Source organism: Dreissena polymorpha, chromosome 11 (assembly GCF_020536995.1).
Source record: "Dreissena polymorpha isolate Duluth1 chromosome 11, UMN_Dpol_1.0, whole genome shotgun sequence".
Taxonomy (NCBI): Eukaryota; Metazoa; Mollusca; class Bivalvia; order Myida; family Dreissenidae; genus Dreissena; species Dreissena polymorpha.
Genome location: NC_068365.1, coordinates 74,141,255 through 74,160,917, shown reverse-complemented (window position 1 = coordinate 74,160,917; position 19,663 = coordinate 74,141,255). Strand labels below are relative to the sequence as shown.

At 34.3% G+C, this 19,663-nt stretch overlaps 1 protein-coding gene across 1 annotated transcript in view; it reads left to right on the top strand.

The window, feature by feature from the left end:
* LOC127850397 (calsyntenin-1-like) overlaps positions 1-19,663 on the top strand; it is a 78,241-nt gene that overhangs the window by 1,288 nt on the left and 57,290 nt on the right. The window contains exon 2 of the mRNA XM_052383417.1: positions 8,622-8,771. Coding sequence (XP_052239377.1) covers positions 8,622-8,771 — 150 coding nt within the window. The remainder of the gene's footprint in view (positions 1-8,621; positions 8,772-19,663) is intronic.

Sequence of the window (19,663 nt, the reverse complement as noted above, 5' to 3'; positions counted from 1 at the left end):
AAAAGTAGCGGATGCCTTTTTTCTGCGCAGTTCTTAGCTACATCACAAGCAAATCAATTACGGGGTGTTGCGCCAGATTTTGTGGCTTATTTTGCTTTATGTGATATTATTACTCTGATATCTATATTTACAGAATAGAAAAACACAAGAAACATGCAAATAAACGAGTGCATATAGGTCAGCCGGCAATACTCAAATCTGATTTAATTGCATAATTATAGTATAGTGAATTATTGTGCTCATGCTTAATAAACTGGTCTTAATGGATAAATATTTCTAATTAATTTTATCAAAATTGGTCCTTATCATGCAAATGTTGAAAACATATTAAAAATCGATGATTGACATACCACAATAATATCGCCGAATATCTTTATTTAGTATCTTTCTGATCAAAACAGACTTCAAGTGCACAAAGTTTACGAGACGGCGTTTATATAAAGATTTCTGCAACTGACCGCAAACTGACCTTGATACCTTGCGGATTGGAATGCAATGCATTAAAGTTAGGTAACAATTCTGCTGCTGAAACGACGGCTTGTTTACGCCAACTGTACACGACCAAGGCAACAGCTGTGCCTAAAATATTTATATATCGACAAAGCGACTAAACGAACTATTTACTCCATCAGACAAAAATAGCATAGATTCCAATTTTTTCCTTCAATGAAAAGATCGCAACCCCTTCTGCGAACTCCGGTGATGAACTGTATATACACTCTGACTTTCACACACTGGCCGCGAATTGACCCTAAAACTCGCGGGTTGAAATGCAATGCAAGTAAGTACTAAATATGAAAATACAGCCTTTAGTATAAACGCTTTTGCGCTGGTAATTCTCTGAAAATAAAAGGTGAACGCACAAACTGTATTTATGTCGAAAATTGATTGTAAAACTGTTCTATCTATTGAGCCTTTTCATTGGAGATAAAATTGTTTCATGCAGTAAAACAGTGTTACAAAGACGCGGATATGTTTCCAATGTTCTGGTGTTATACTCAAATCAGCCAATGGAATAAATGAAGTACCTAGCCGCGGAAAATTTTATTTGAATATTATTGGACACTTACAAAGGTCAAGTCAGGGTGAAAAGCTGGCTTAATACAGCTTACGCCGAAAAAATACATCTTGCTTAGGAGAATAGAATTCTGTATACGATAGAAAAAAAATTGTTTAAAAACGAAAGTTATTAAGGAATGAAGGCGGAAGAAAGTAGCGCGCGTTCCTAACGCACTGAACTGATGCTACGGTCTTGGCGATTATGCTTTTGTTTAGAAACCGGCCATTGAATTTCCTTTGCCATGATTATTATATTTTTTATGATATATTGTAGTATTTTGTTCACGAAACATATCAATAAAGCTTATTATAAATAAATCTTAATAAATTAACTATTTCAGCTCTTGTTTATAACACAGAAAGGGTGTTAAATTTATGATGAAACAGCGTATATAGCGGACCCTCTCGATTTTATTCGGCTTTGCATGCATACTTGAAATAAAATGGGTGTTAAAAACATTCATCGTTTGCTGTTAATTATCAACGAGGGAATTATGTATAATTATATGAAATGTTATTTACCTTAAATTATCAATTTATTAAAGATTCTTGAAAATCACGGTCGGTGTTACGCGGGTCATTTCGTATTTTGACATTAGGGCATCATGTTCAACTAATCAAAATCAGATTTTTTTTTCACTGGGACGATGACGGCTTAGATTTAGACAGGCAGACAGATAGTTTATTCAGACTTATACAACAGTGCATCGTCTTTAACTCAAATATATAAATTATTTTTAGACGAATTGTTAGGTGATTACACATATAGCAGTGATGATTCTGAGAATGTTGCCATGTTTCTTATCCGTGTAATCTAGAGTCCGTGGTTTGAGCATTTTTATCGCGGTGTTCAATAAAAGATATCTCAATAATCTTGTTTATTGATAGATCTGTGGTTTTATTGCCCCTGTGTTCAGCACAAACCAATTGTCTCGTTATGATCAGATACTGTGCCGACCAATACTAAATAACACTATGGTGCCATACGCCACAGCAGGGACCTATACTTGTGATCATGGAGTCTAAGTGCAAGACTTAAAAAAGTATGTTGTTTCGCTTGCGGTTGTTAAAGCCAAAACGGGGCTCCCAGCTGGCACAGCTGCTGATATTCAGATCTGAATACTTAAACTTATTTAGACCTTATTCTTAACCGTTGCGCGTTTTACGATATCGGATTTTAGGCGGGAATAAAACTCAGTGAAACTATTCAATTTCTTACACAACATTAAGCATATTAACAGTTATTTAAATTAACAATATCAGCGACATCTTTTTAAAGACTAAACACCTTTTCAAGTATCGAATTTAACATGTCAATAAAATATATTAATACCAAAAAAGGTTTCATTTAATATTGTTCACATTAAACCTTTAAATAAAAGTGTCGCTTTAACTATTTTCCGTGTCTTATTAAGCCGCGAATCGTTTGCTAAAAACAGTTAACAAAAAGGGCTACACGTTCTAATTCTTAATGAAATACAAAAATAAGTATAACATAATTAATAACGTCCATAAACACACACAGCAAGATCAAAGTTTTAATGGAAAACTAATATGACATTCCACGTAAATTATTATTTTCGTCTAAATCGAATACTATATATAGAGAAACAATGTATTTATAACCGACCAATGAGGTAACAATATGCAACTTTCAATTTACACAGTGCTATATGGCAACAATATGGAATTTGAATAGTGGTAGTGTTTTAAGGTCTGGACTATCATTACTTGTAAGTTTGTATAAACATTTTTCTAATGCAATTAGTAAAATAATGTTTATATTTTATGTTTAATAATTTATTGCATGATTATTCTGTGCTGTTATATGAATTTGATGCCGTTAAAGCTTCCGACATGAATTCATGTCGGAACGATGCTATTGCAAAATAACGTTAAACGATATGAGGTCGATGTAAATCGACCTCATATTTATAGGAGTAAATTTCGTCTAGTGTCATCCGAATTTTATGTGAATTGAAAACACATATTCATATCGAAACAAGTATATTTTCCTGTATATTAAAACTTTCAATAAAACGTTCACACATGGTATCCAATGACTCTTGTATATTTTTAATATACCTTTCTTTAATTGTTAAAATCATTACCAATTAATTAATTTGTTAATCAACTTGATGACATTGAGTAACATGAATTTCATTTTGTTACTACTACTAACTAGTTCACTACACTATAATGTTGAAGCTAAAAAGGTCTAATTTTTATTTATAATTTATGGAACCTTTTATGAAAATTTTTAACAAAACATGTACATGTTTCACAAAGTTTTTTTGCAGATAAACTTCCTTTAGTTCCTTATCTTGATTTTGCTGAAATTTCAGTGTCTTTTTCGTTAAAGTTCGGGCTCAAATTTAAACTCATTCCGAATCTCAAAAGTTTATATTTTCTCAATTGATTTTTCTGCTTTTTTTAGATTGACACACACATTATTCAACGATTTATGTAAATGTTGAAAAAATTTGGTTCGGGGATTTGGGGAATGCTCGTTTCCACAGTATATTTTATTATTATCAAATAATTTGAAACAATATTTTGCTGTTGTTTATCTCATCATTTAGTTCATATACCATCTAGCTCTGTTTAGTTAAGCCTTAGTAAAAGTTACATTGAAAACACTTTTTTTTTTCAATTTGAAGTATTTTATACCAACATAGCAACAACACTAATTTTCCAATCCTGAACCAATAATGTTGAATGAAAAGTTGTTATTAAACAGCGATTTTTTTTTGCCCAATTGCGAAAAGTACCTTTGCCAGGGAAAATTGTGCGCGAAAAACCTTAAATTGGGAAAATTCGTGTCGTGGGCGTGAAGTCTTCATTTTGGGAAATTGGTGTATTTGAGTTTTTGCTCCCAAATACTTTAAAATTAAAATTTAAAAACTAAATGTTGTCAAGCTTAGCTGTCAATATTTTATTAACTTAAGTGCAAGCAATAAAGCTGCGTGGGAAAATAACTTTATGTTGCATTTTATTTAAAACATTTTTTTTTTTTGTAGAAAATTGGGAATTTTTTTGACTGCAATTGGGAAATTTGTTGTATTTTCCTATTCGGGAAAGTGCAGTTTTTCGGGACTTTATAAAGATATAAAAAAAAAACACTGATGAAAAGGCTTGTACAATAAACTATTATGGGTAAAATTATTATTTATTTATTATCCGCCTCCATAGGCGGAGGGATATTGTTTTGGCGATGTCCGTCTGTCCGTCTTTCCGTCCGTCTGGAGCCATATCTTGGAAGTGCTGTGGCGGATTTCATTGAAACTTGGTATGAGTATATATATATATAGATAAGAGGATGATGCACGCCAAATGGCATTGTACACCATCTGTTTATAACGGAGTTATGGCCCTTTGTATCTTGAAAAGATGCTTTTGTGTGTCCGGAGCCATATCTTGGAAGTGCTTTGGCGGATTTCATTGAAACTTGGTACACGTATATATATGGATAAGAGGATGCTGCTCGCCAACTGGCATTGTACAACATCTGTTAATAATGGAGTTATGGCCCTTTGTATCTTGAAAAAAAAAATTTAGTGTCAAATATCAGTGTTTTCATTATTAACCGATTGGCGATCCATATCATCGGTTGAAAATCTCGAAAAATCGGTTGTTTTTTATCCGATAGTGAAATAAATTTAGTGGTGTCACACCGCACCGTTTTTATGAAACATCGTTGACGATTCGTTGGTCTAAAACGAAAGAGCTAATCAGAAGTGTTTTAACAGAAATATTGCACACCGCGCGGTTTTTATTAAAACATCGTTGACGATTCGTCGGTCTAAAACGAAAGAGCGAATCAGAAGCGTTATAACAGAAACCGATGTACAAATTCAGCATGGAGTCTGGTGGCAAGAAAAGAAAACTCAGTCTTTTAGACTTTGGCTTTAAAGCTAAATCTGGTTAGAAAGAAAATGACACAGTTGATTTTTCTGTTTGTTTATATTGTTAGTTATTGTTCAATAACTATCTGTTATATTTGTTTTGGTTCTCGTTATCTTTTTTTCGCTGTTGTAGATCGGCTTCTTTCACGATTGTTGTGACTTTTCTTAGTGCCGTTTGTTGTTATGGTTTTATCGCTCAAAAGAGGGTAAGTTTTCCGCATTATCAGAATTGTATTCAACTGTTTATAGTTTGACACAATCACCCTTGTTTGAAGTTGTTGTTTGTTTGTTGCGGGTGTTTTTGTCATATAGATCTAGTTTTAAATTAAGTAAGGATTGACAGCTTCTTACATTAATTATGACTTCGTTTGCCATTGTAATGGAGCAGAGGACAATTTTCATTTAATAAATTTAATACAAAGGGAAACATATAAATTGTCTGTACTTAGACCTGTCATATTAATTACTACAATGTAAATATTAGTTTGATTTTGTTCTTGCTTTATGAGTAAATTTATATTTAGGTACCAAAAACTCAACATATAATGATGATAGAAGGTGATCTGTTCAAATAATTTAATAATATAATTTGATCACTAAATTTTCAAATAAAATGATATGGATAATAAAATAAAAAAGATATGAAAAAATATGATGATGAAAAAACTGCTCAAGGCAATTTAATCTGTTTTGATCTTTTGAAGGCTCAGATGATGGTTCTGCGAACCTAAACACTAGTGAAGCAATGGCAGTTGATGTGACACCATTGCAGAGCAACATAGATCAGCCGACAGTTTCAGGGAGTGATAGCAACATAGATCAGCTGACAGTTTCAGGGAGTTATATGACAGATACGGATAAGCCTACCAGTTCGGAAAAATCATCAGATTCTGGGAGTCAAGAAAAGCACAAGCCTTTTACTGATGATGAGTGTCTTACTTTGACACAGTCATTATTTGAAAGTTGTACCAACAAAGTTCACAGTCGATATTTATGTCAACAAGCTTTCTGCAGCGATATTTCTGACTCTGAAAAGAAAAGACTTTCACCAAAAAAGTTTAATCATAGCAAGTTAACTGATTATTGGTGGCTGTCATTTGTTGAGGGGCAGGGAATGTACTGTATATTATGTAAAAAGCATAACTTAAAGCATAAATTAAACAAAAGAGATGTTTTTGTTACCACACCTGCTACTAGATTCTTGGAGGATGCTCTTAAAGTTCATGCTGCTTCTCAAATGCACAAATCAGCCATTGAAACAGAAATGGTTCAGAAATTGTCAATTTTTCATACTGAAGTGTGTCACAAAAAGAATGTTGAATCGTCTTTATATGAAAAAGTTTTTTCCACTGTTTACTTTCTTATGAAAAACTTTGTTTCAAATAGGAAATTGTTGCCATTGTTAGATATGATTGAAAATGTCTTTGAGTATGAGAATTTAAGATTTTTTAACCACAAGTCTGCTGGTTCACAAAGGGATTTTTTTCTGTTACTTGGTGATACAGTCAAGGATAGTGTAATAGAGAAAGCTCACAAGGCCCAAGCATATGGTTTGCTGACAGATGAAGTATCAGATATTAGCGTGACAGAACATTTGATTACATTTATTCAGTATTTTGATCAGGAGCTAGGCAGTGTGCAAACATCATTTCTTTCTTGTCAGAACATTTTTGAACATTATTCTTCAGCAAATGCCAAGGCCATCTCTGATCTTCTTCTTGAGTCAATAAACACAAGTGGGCTTGATCTTGGTAAATTTACAGGATTTTCCTCTGATGGCGCATCGGTAATGGTTGGGAAAAAAGGAGGGGTTGCTACATTACTTAGAGAGAAGTGCCCAACTCTTATAAATGTTCACTGTATATGTCATAAACTCGCCCTTTCTTGTACAGACAGCAATGAAGGCATAAAGTATGTGAAAGAAGTAGAACTTGTTCTAAGGCAGTTGTGGAACTATTTTGAAAACTCACCCAAAAGAATGGCATGTTATCTTAAGGTACAGATGGAACTTAAAGGATTAAATTTGAGTAAAGGTGCATCTAAGAAAGTTGCTTCACGCTTGAAGAAAGCCTGTAGGACCAGGTGGTTAAGTCTTGATTCTTCTGTTACAGCAGTCTACAATGACTATGAAGCTTTATTACAAACTTTAGATCTTGCTAAAACTGAAGATGCTATTGCTTTGGGACTTTCTAAGAAAATAAGAAACATAAAATTTCTTGGTGTTATTTACATTCTGAGACATATACTTCCTGTGTTGTCACATCTGTCAAGAGTTTTCCAGAGTAGCTCTTTCAATTTTTCTGCCATTATCCCTGAAGTCAATAGTGCAAAAGACAAACTTGATAGTATTCTTCAAGAAGAAACACCAATTACGGCTTTGCAAAGTGATATAGACTCAATTAATAACATCAGTGCTGAACTCTCTTTGAACTCAAAAGCCATGAATGAAATTCAGTCTTTATTCAAAAATTACATTGCTGCTTTGAAAAACAATATTGACCAAAGGTTTACTGATACTTCAGAAATCATAACCTCATTTAGTATTTTTGATATCCAGGGTATTCCAAATGATACAGCACAGTTTAAGGAATATGGTAATAGAGAAGTACAGATACTTGCTAGACATTTCTACAGAGGAGAAAATGGAGAAGAATTGTCTGATCAGCTTAAAACAGAGTGGAATGGAATGAAATACCATCTTAGGGATATTTTAAAACCAAAATTTCCACATAACTCTACATCCAAGATGACAAGCACAGAGAGGTGTTTAATACAACTGCTATCTGTCCCTATTTATAAGCAGTTCTTCCCCAAGTTAACATTTATTGCTGAAGTTGCAGCTTCACTTCCTGTCACAAATGCCTGGCCGGAGAGAGGAGCAAGTTCTTTAAAAAATATTAAAACTATACACAGGAATAGAATATCCAATGACATGTTAGAAGCTTTGTTACAGGTGACTATAAATGGGCCAAGATGCGAGGATTCTGGTGACATTGTTAAGCAGGCAGTTTCGAAATGGCTCAGTATTAAAAATAGAAAAAAATTAGCAGAACCTTTGTCAGTGAAAAAGAAAATAGGTTCAGCTACTCCTTCTACTAGTGACACTTGTGTTCAAACAGACCCTGTCATGTTATTAGATCAGGAAGAATTGAGGGAAGAGATCAAAGCAGCTATTAAGACATTTAATTTAGAGGATGATTCAGATTCTAGCAGCAGTGCCAGTTACAGTGATAGTGACTCTGACTAGTCTCTTGCGAGATGTAAATAAAATGTGAAGTTCTCATCAGGTAAACTTAATTTTAATAAAAAAAATAATATTGTTTTCTTCTCTTGTCTTATTTCCTTTTTGTCAATCATGAATTTCAGCCAGAGCACTGATATCTATTAGCCAAAGTTGCATATTCATTTTTTTCTCGGGGGGCTTCGCCCCCCTGAACCCCCTACCAGGCGTTGCCCTGGACCCACGGGGGGCCTAGGCGGCCCCCTAGACCCCCGGCCTAATCTGTTGCTTTATTAAAAAAATCGGTTGTTTCAGATAATAATGAAAACACTGGTCAAATATAACACTTTTGTGTCCAGAAGAATAATGGCGGGGGATATCAATTCAACGAATCTGCTGGTTTATTGCAATATTACAAATGTCTTAATTTCTTCCAGAGCCAAATGCGTATGCACCTGAGATAATTTCCTCGGTGTTTAACAGCCGCGATATTCCACTGTTCCAAGGTACAGTGAGGGAGGATGAGACAGTGGTGCATTTGGAGCCACAGCTGTTTGCCCGGGACAATGACACAGTCGGCTCAGCGCGTAAGTTTCCTATTGATTGGCGATAAATTGTGTTTGGCAGGGCTTGTTCTGCCATTTGTCTTATTAGACAATTGCTACAAACAAGAAAAATTCGCCTCAAGTAATTTCAATTTTTCTCCATCACCCATCAAATATCCAAAATAATAAAAAATAAGACATAACAATGTGAATTCGGCTTCTGAAAATTTTGACCCAGCGCAGTGCTCCAGCCAGCTTTTCAAAATAGAGGGGAGCTTCCCCAAAAAGGGCAAATTTCACGCGTAATTTTGGAAAATAGGGCATTTGGTTATTAATATACTTAAGTATATACTTTGCTTATACTATATACTTATGAATTGTAAACATTAGTGCATTGAATGTTTTCACCAATTGTATGCTGTTCCTCATTTTGTGTAATGAAATTATAATAAATATATTACTATCTACATTGGCGCTAAGGAAAACAACTTCGTAGCCAATTTCATAACCGACTTGGGCTAGCATCCGACTACACGCATTAGAGATATGAAGATATCATATTTCTTTCCGGTGTGTGTGGGGGGGGGGAGGGATTTTGATGTTTTTTTATCACCTATCATCATTGAACTGCATGTTAATCTTTCCGGTTCCAGTTTAAACTTTAAGCATCAGTGGCCTTGTAGAAGAAATGAAGAAAACATGAAATAAATTCAGGGGTTTCACTGGGTCAAATAAATGTTGTGACTGTCATCACTTAATTTGTTACTTTGAATAACTGTGAGCCAATGTTTTTCCACAATAATATTAATCATATTAATTAAAACAATAATCTATATTGACAAATTTAAAGTCTGAACAATGATCAATGTCACCATGAAGTAGCATCCAGTCTGGAGATTAGAAATGAAACATTGATATATTTATTTTACAACACGTTATTTCAACTAATTAATGTCAACAACGTTGGCAGTTTTGTTAGGTCGCGAAAATATATAACATTATCAAAATTACATTTTACTTGCAGAGTGATAAATCCTCCATCCAAACAAGCTCTTTATTTGTTGAAATAACAACTGTCTGCCCCTATTCATGTTAAAATTCATCATGATTGAGAACAGACAGTGTTTTAAAGTTCAGAAATAAAATCCAAACACAAATACGATTTTCAATGCTGTAATTTCGGACTTAAAATTAACCGCATATTCACATTAAAAAAGATGATTAATTTTCAAATTTTAATAGGTGTTTTGAATTAAAAATCACTATTTTGGCAAACAAAAAATCATAGCCAAAGAATTCAGAAGTAAAAAAAATCAATAGTGCTGAGTTTGATTTCATTCGAGTGTGATTGTGCCTAACCAAGCGTGACCTCAGAGATAATCTTTCACAGCATGTTACTATCGTCTGCAACAAAAGGCTAATTAATGATATGATAACAAACCATGCCCTTGGGGCTTGTTTGTTCACAATGTGTTGACTTATTACGCCCAGGCAGTTATGTACCGGCAAGGGTGTTATCTGTGTATTCATGTCGATGTTTCTGGCGATTTATACGGCCGGAAAACAGGAATTTAGAGATCAAAAGGGCATTTGACAGAAAAATAGAGGGGCGCTTTTTAAGGGGGCAAATTTTAGAGGGGCGCAGCGCCCCTCTATTTATTGCTAGCTGGAGCACTGCAGCATGCGCCCTCTTTAGTCTGTGTTATACTTAACCGTCAATGGTTTCACAACACCCAGAAGCGGGTAAATCACCAAACAATGCCAAAATTGTGTTCTATTCTTTAAATGTTCGAAAAATAATATTTGTATATATTAATATTTGCCTAATATTTTACTCATTTGCTTTTTTCAAACTGCAGGCCTTTTCCTAGTGTATCAATGAGTCTGTTGAACGGACCCATTTCCAAAGCAAAATGGTAAAAAAGTCCCAAATCAAAAAAGAAAGGAGTGTCTATTGATTTTGATCCTCAATTTTATTTCAATTACATCTTACAACGTTTATACATTTTGTAACTTTGATTATATGATTTTGTTCTTCTTATTTGAATTATTATAAAGAATTAGATTAGATAAGTTTTTCCTAAATCCATATTCCAAAATTGCATTTTTTCCCCAAATGGCCAGGAAACCCCCCTGAACTGTTGTGAAACCCTTGAAAGACTTATTTCAGGATTATGGCGTGCCCTGTAATTGAGTAATCCACTCAGTGTAGTGATCCACCAATATCTTTTACCTATTTTCTTAACTCTCTGCTGGATTATCAGTGGTTTTCATGCACTGTTTTTTCTTCATCTGTGTATTAATTGCCACTGATATGGGTGACTGCCTTGTGACATCAGCTGGATGCCAGTTCACAGGAATATACATTGTGACCATAGCAGGGTACCTGTACCAGAACAAAGGGATATAGATCAGAGACTTTGGGAATGGGGTGAACCAGGCTGTCTGGGTAGTGCAGTGGTTGGTTCATGTACATGCTCTTCTCACCTAGGCAAACCGTGTTCAATCCCCATTACCATATGCACGTGAGTTTTGTTTGTGGTAACCATACCACACAAGTTTCCTCAGGGATCTCTCTTGTTTTCTCCCAGAAAACAAGGTCACACCAAAATTGAAAACTTTCAGTTTCAACCAAATACATGTAGCTGGGAATTGCATCTACATGTATAATTCAAAATGTATCCCAACTATGGTGAGTTTAGTAAGTGAACTAGATAAGAGTGCTAGGACAAACTCCGGGCCCTGACATGATGCAGCCTTGGTTGCTGTAAATGTTGAAATACACATTTAACTCATACAGAGTGGGGCGATATGGTTCTTTTGGCTGTAATGATACTGGACAGGTTGGGTTTGCTTCAGGTACATGTATGGTTTACCCCCACATGGCAAAATCGTTGGCCAGTCAGACATTGCCAACAAAAATGTCAAAACAGGCTTGCTGTTAAATGCAAATGTGCCAATTTACTGTCTGGTGATATACAGTACAGCCGAAGCGGCACAAACATAATCCGCGGCTACGCCACGGCCAGATTATTAGTCCGCAGCGGCCGAATCGTGTGTTCACGCGGCGTATCGCCGTGGCACTCGGCATCGATCCCACAACGACTCCGAGTCTGTATTAACCTCGCGTACTTTCGCGGAGTAAATCCGCCGCATACGTACGCGGCGGATCGAGTGAAAAGATATCCACCTACATGTACATACATGTATGTGTAGCGTAGAATTAATTACGCGCAACTGTTCATGTTTCGTTGATTATCATTATTATATTTGTAATCCGAAACACACTTCCGAATTTTAATGCTAACGCGTCCTTTGGCAAATTCTAGCGTCAAATAAACAGTGCTAAAATATCCTTTGTTTCATAAAAAGCGTGCGAAAATTATGCAGACATGTAGAACGTCGTTTGGAAAGTTTGGGTGTATTTTGTGTTGTATAAATACATGAACATCACGTCAGGCGTAAATCGCGTGTTCAGTGGAGAAAAAAAACGCCCCGATTAGACGTTATTTCATCATCTCTATAAATAGTAACAAATGCCCAAATGTATTTGATACTTAAGGAAATATTGAGAATGTTTGTGTATCGTAAATATTTACCAGCATTTGCTTTAAAACTGGAATATACGGGATTATCGGGTAATTAGTAGCGATATAAACTGTATAATATGAACAAAATAAAACGTGTTTATATACGCATATTCAAACAATAGTTGTAATAAGCTGATAATTTACAAAACTACAAATACGTCGTCACCGTCTTGATTATTGATGTGGCTTCAAACTGCTAATTTTCTCAGCTAAAATATAATAGCGGAATCAACATGCAATTAATTTATAAATCCACCATATGCTGGAGCCTTGACCACTTGTATGTGCGAAAACATAATTACGTGACCTTGTTTATGTGTGAAATACATACGCTACGGGCGGGAAACAAACTTAATAATTGGACACATTAACTATGCTTACATGTATATGCTAATACAATCCGCGCACAATAAATTTATTATGATTTTAATTATTATTAGTATTGTTCTTTCAAAATTTGTTAACTACATGTAACTAATAATTTAAAAAAAAATATTTTATGATCGCATCGACTCGGCATCATGTCGCGGACCGCGGCATGCCTCGGCGGACAGATGCGAAGTTTCGCGGCGAAATGCGACTTGCCGCCGCATACTGACGCGGCTTCAACGACTGACGCGGCATCGACTCGTTTCGCCTTGCCGCCGCGGATCGCGAAATACGTTTGTTCCGCTTTGGCTGTACTGTAGTATTTGTTTACCACGATCCTAAGCTGATGGTTGTTTTGTTTTACTTTAAGACATTGTTGTGGTATTTTTTTATGGGTGGCGTATTCAGAACAATGCAGTGACTTAAACTTGCTTTACTTGATCTTGTGTTTTTTATCAAAATATGACAGAAAATATGTTTATGTTGAAGCAATATGTTTTTTAAGAATACAAAAAGGAAAGTAACAGGAAAAAAATCTCAAAAGTCATTTTTGTGATGATAATTATCAGAAATATTTGTCAGTTAAGTACAATATCCGTGTTTTTGAAATCTCTTTGAGAGTATAACACAATGATATTAATAACACATGCAAAATTGAAGGTGGTGAAATTTACAAATGATATTTAATACATGCGAAATTGAAGCTGGTGAAATGTTCAACTGTCCTGTAAAATCTTTGGGACAGTGACTTCCTTGTAAATTGTAGCAGTCTTTTGCCATGTCTGCTACACTGCAACGCCGTTATATTCGCGGTTGCTGGGGTCCAAAGATCGCGAGCGCGATATATCTGGCGCGCTATATGACTCGAGAAATGTCTAACTTAATTGTATTGCGGTTAATTTGTCAAATTACCCCAATGTTTTCATTTTATGTACGGCGCTGCTACATTTGTATAGTAATAATTGCAAACCAATTATACAATAAAAATTTTCATTCATATCTACATACGTATCTGTATTTATCATAAAAAACAAAATGTAAGTTATATTTTTTTATTTTCATGTACGATCGCTCGCGCATCAGCTAAAAAGAAGAATTCTTACTGTAAATGTATAAAATATAATTGTGCATACTGTGAAACCATTTATTTTCGTCGGCACAAAATTTCGCCCTTTTCATAAAAATGACTATTTCGTCCGCTCTGAAATTCGTCCATTTCTGGTTTTGAAAAAACAAAACAAAAAACGTCCGATTTGTTTGTAATACATGTAATACGCGGTTGCGAAAACATTGTGCTGGGGAAAGAGAGGTGCAGCACTTGGTAGTCACTTGCAGGAGGTGGGCCTTGTTTGGCATATGCCAATTAGCAAGTCTGTTATTTTAGGTGATAGTAACTGTCCCTTATCATTTTATGTCATTGACACGTTCTTTGTTATGATTAGCGGATAAGTTGGACTGAATAATCGTTAACAAGTGTTTTAAACAACGAAGCCAATTGCCAATTAGTCTTTTTCCATTACTATCACGGTCAAACTGATTACAATCTTACCTTAATCGGCGCCAATTAGAGAAGGTGCAAACATTATGGGTTATAATTAGCGTAAGCAAATTATTTTGGTCATATTTCATTAAAGTTTCAAGCGTTTTGCATCGTAAATATTTGAAACCAAACAACCAAACACAAATCAAAATGTTCTTTATTAATTTGTAACAAAGCGCATAATATATTTCACACATCGTCATATTTTAATTGCGTTTAATAGTATTGTCTTTAATCCGGATTCGCCGCGTGTAGGCTGTATAATCTGCAACACCCCTGAAAAACACAATACACACAATGGGTAATAAAGTTGTTAACAATTAGCGCTAATCAACACTATTATACCTAAACGAAGTCGACGCATTCGATACAGCCTTATTGCATTCGCGTTTTACAGGAAATGTCAGTTGTCAGTACACTGTATAATGAACACCTCTTTGTGTCAAAACCGGATTTAACTTGAGTGTGAATAGTCGACTGTTTCATGTTCTTTGTATCAATACCATCTGTGTATCTGTATTATAAGTATACCAGTCAACAAACGAGTTGCGCGCTTCCGCATATGGGTATTCGGACGTTCAAAAAATTGACCTACGGTTTAGCGTTCACGCCGTCGAACGCATTCAAGCAATATAACTCGTTTTTTTTTCACTATTTCTTTATATGCAAAAAATACTAGTGGCTTATAACTTACATTGCAATCTTTTTTTCTCGCATTTTGCGAGTGTGCGAGTGTTAATTTCGAGCCGTGTGTATATGCGTGGATTACGCTGGATTTAAATGCCTCATGCCTACGGTAATTCAGTCTTATTTGTTTCAAATATGGGACATGATTGTTCGTTAGGATCTTGAATTCGTCCATTGGTCGAAGGACGAAAAACGCGAAAAATAATGTCGGACGAATAATAATGGTTTCACAGTAGATTCAAATTTACCCTCATAAATAGTCCTAATGAAGGAACTGAAACAGCCTAACAGTAACGATACAGCGTGTTTGAATTATATTTTATTAAGAGGAAATGTCAATGCAACATAATTCGCGAGATACCGCGGTACTTTAGTTGAAATTTACAACAAAACTTTTAATGGAAATTAAATTATCTCAATGTTGTACCCGCTACAAAATTTTTATTTACAAATAAATACGCCCACATTAATTTTCGTGCGCTTTTTATCAGGACAAAGACATTCATGACCAGTACCGAAATTTAACGATTTATATACCAGTAAACTGCCATTATTACCTTTGCAATGACACTAATTGGTTATTTCTTAAGTGTTAAAAACAACCCCAGCCGTGTGTAAACCACACTGTCACTAATCGACTGTTTTTCACGCTTCACTGCGTGCCATAGTAAGCCGCGAAATCTAGGGTGATAATACTAGCTAGAACCGATTTTTTGCTTAAGTTAGCGAATTCTCAGATCAAAACATGTCATTTAGTGATCATGCTCGTTGTAGTTTTGGTAGCCATAGCCAAAGCGCGATATTTTGGACATCGCGATATAACGGTCCGCGATATATTAGCATTGCAGTGTATCTGATTAATTTTTAAAGTCACATTACATCATTATTTTCTACATGACGTTTAAATAATTGTCTGGATTTTTTTTATAGAGATCAGAGCTCCAGATAAGGGTCGTATTTTCGTAATAACGAATTATTTTCAAGTCCGTTACGTATTTATTTTAAAATCTTGTCGTACCATTAAGAATTACAAAATCAAGTTACGAACATTATTTTTACATCGGTTCGTATCGATTTTTATTGAGTTCTTTTCGCATATTAAAGATCTTTGTGGTGCTTACATTGTATATAGAATGGTTATCGGGTTTGTTTAACAAAGCACATGTTTTTCCAATAAAAGCGGCGTATATAGTCTATCTGTCAAAAAACAATGGCGGCGCCCAGAGAGTGCCTAAAAAACTGCAAAGCGTCCAAAAACACGCTTTTAACATATTGTACGCAAAGTGAGCCGAAGTTAAATGTTTAGAAAGACATTATAGAAATGATCTTATACGATGTTGTATGTTCCCTTTCCGACACAGTCGGAAAACAAAAACAAAAACGCAACACGACGGGTCCAAACTTAAACACAAAAAAAAACATTGAAGGAGTGGAAGGGACAAGTCCCGTGGCTAATCGTTGAAAAGATTGAAGGGGAGACCCGTTTTAATTGTGAAATATGTTAACATTCATCTAAGGCATGCAATTTAAGCACAGTTTGGGCATATGAAGGTATTTGAAAAATAAAATTGTATAATACTGAAAAGACACTGTTGAACTCGTATAAATAAAGTTGCTAGTATGTTTATTTTGATTTTTTTTTGCATGAAAATAACCATTATTATTTATTTTTAGATCATTTATAAAAAATAAGAATTATTTTCCAAAACTTAGTAGTAACGTTAAGAATAAAATTTCAGAGTTAAGAATTCTTTTTGAAAATCTGGTAGTAATTTAAGAATTTCACAAAACCTTATCTGGAGCTCTGGAGATAATTCATTTTGCTTTAATACAACCCTAACATACCTTTAGTTTGCACCATTAACATAAGTAATCCTTGTAATAATACACATCAACATAATTTTGAGAGTTAATGTTTAATTAATCGCCTATGCATAATTAACATTCCAAAAGCATTATAATTGATAAAGTAGAGGCTCAGGATTTGAGATCAAGAGTAAATTCATTCAAATCTTAATTGTAACTAAATAATGTCTGATGTTTTTTTTAATAACTAATTATCCATTGAAATTCAGTTTCTTGGTAGATGGATTACATACTTTCAACATGGAGGATTATACTGGTTCTAGAGATTATTGGTGTATGAATAATCACTTCAAATAAATAGATTAAAATGATCATGTCATTGCAAATTGATCACAGAAAATAAACAAATACTATCTGATATGTTTGATGTTATTGAAAATTATCGCTTTCTTTTTAATAAGCTTTTTGCGCAGTGTCATAATTCACCTGTGAAATAATTGTCATATTGTTGTTTTTTAGTTACATGTATATTATTGTTGTCAGACATACATTTGTTCTGCATAGTACAATGTATATGAAGTAGTTAAATCTAAAAAATGAGCTGATTAAGTGCAAGTTTATATTGATAAAATGCAAAAGCATAAAACTAGAACAGCCTGTGAGTAACTCAGCCTGTGAGTAACTCGCAGTCTGTTCAGGTTTTATGCTATTTGCTGCTCATCAGTATCTTAGAATTGAAAATGAAGCCTTTCAAACTTGAATCCCTTTAATTAAATTTAACTTTCTAAGGGACTACAAATTTGTCAAAATACCTATCTAAGTGGTAAAGGTTTAAAAGAGATCAGACTGATGTACAGTACATTTATATTAGCACGTTGTTAGTACACATAAGCTTCTGTAAAAAACTTAGCCAGAGACTGTACTGAAAATGGGGCGTTTACCAATGGCGTGAATATTTCAGATATCATATTTGCCAAGATCAAGGTTTCATTTGTCATTTCAAAAGAAGGATTGGAATTTAACCACTTTCTATGCAATTTCATGGCATCATTACAGCATTTCCATGACTTGTTGGCTACTCAACATTGGCACAGTCCTTCATCATGTTCATTTACATGTAGAAGCCAAATTGGAACCATGCAATAAAACAACCCTAGTTTGACTGGGGTTTTATTCTTCGTCTTGGTCCATTATCAGGAGTGTTTCTAGCCAATTAGGGAAAAGGAGGCTGGTCAAATTGGGATTTTTTTAATCTATAAAATTGCAAATTTGGAAATTTTTATAGAGCGAAAAAAAAACATTTTGGGATTTTTTTTCCACAAATATTGAAACATCAGGCATTTTCCTGGCCATTTTGCGAAAAAATCATATAATTTTTTTTTTCACAACTCGGATCATGTGGTTTTAGGGCGTGTTTTACATAGCAATAAAAAAAAACTTATTTTTTTTTTTATATAGAAATGGTTGTCCTCCTCTGTTAAAATTGTGTGTAACTCAGGTTTGGCAATTGTTTTTAGTACACTCAGCTCACCTAAAAGGGTGTTAATTTTATGTATGAATGCATATGAACCTATTAACTGGTTTAAGTCTGACTTACAAACAACACAATTCTATATTAATTATGTACGCGTTAATCTTTCCTGACAATTCATGACATGTTATGGCAAAAGGATGGGATTCAGAATAAATAATTCAGTAAGTTAAAGAGCTTTTCCAATGGTAACATCACACCGACAGTTGGTGTAAGTTGGATGTTTGATGAGATTCCATGTTAAACAAGGATTCATATCAATTCCTATATAGTATGCTTTTGCATGTACATTTTTTGCAGCTTTACATTTGCTGTTTTCTTTAAGACTTTAAGAGTGTGTTGAAAGTGCAAGCTGTAATAGTTTGTGTCTGTACTAGGTACTACTTTACTGCATATCAAATAACATAAACAAAATTTATAAAAAATGTTTTTTAACAGTTATACATATAACAAACAAATATAATACTAGTAATATAAATTATATGATGACAGATCAGCACATGTTTACAAAGCACAATAACATTTAAGGTTCAGAATATAGATATAAAATATTCATAAACACTTTCAATTTCATTATAAAACGCAATTTGATGCAATGAATATAATATATAAAAACATGTTCACAACACAGAAAGGTTACACAAGACTTTTTATTTATTCATTTGTTTTTTTCAAGAGTTATAGAATTCAGTTAATGTGTGTTATTGATAAATTACTTCAAGCGCATGTAATTGTGAGGTATTGTTTAACACTAGTAAAAATGCCAAGTTTGCGACATCTGTTGAATCAATTTGCAGGTGTAACTAATGAAGCACGACTAATCAATTAATAACTTTGAGCGACTTGAAGCATAATAGTATTAGCCATACAAACAAAAAGAGGTGCGAACAGTGTAACAGGGACTGAGCACTAACACTGAAACCATCAGAGAATTAATTCCTCGTGAATTGGAACCAAACGACAAAAATATATGAGTATATACATGTAGCAATACAAAATTGTTTCTATGAGGGTACTTCTAGCTAGACAACCGGAAATTCAAGCCTTACGTGAGTCGACTGTACAGTTTGAGTATTTCTTGACATTATTTGTCCCTTTACCACTTGGATACATATTTTGACGCATTTGAAGTCTTATAGAAAGTTAAATTTCATAAAATACCTTTCTTACTAAATTCAAGTTTTAAAGGCTTCGTTTCCAATCCGTAGATACGAATGAGAAGCAAAAAGCATAAAACCTGAACAGACTGCCACAGTGCTCCGGCTAGGCCTAAATTTAAGGGCGCCCTGCCCTGCCCTTCTGAACCTCTGCCCTGCCCTTCCGAACCTCCGCTCTGTCCTTCCTAGCTCCCCCCCTTGCACTTATAAAAAAAAAAATCTTTTTTTTTTTACAGATGATAATTAATAAATCT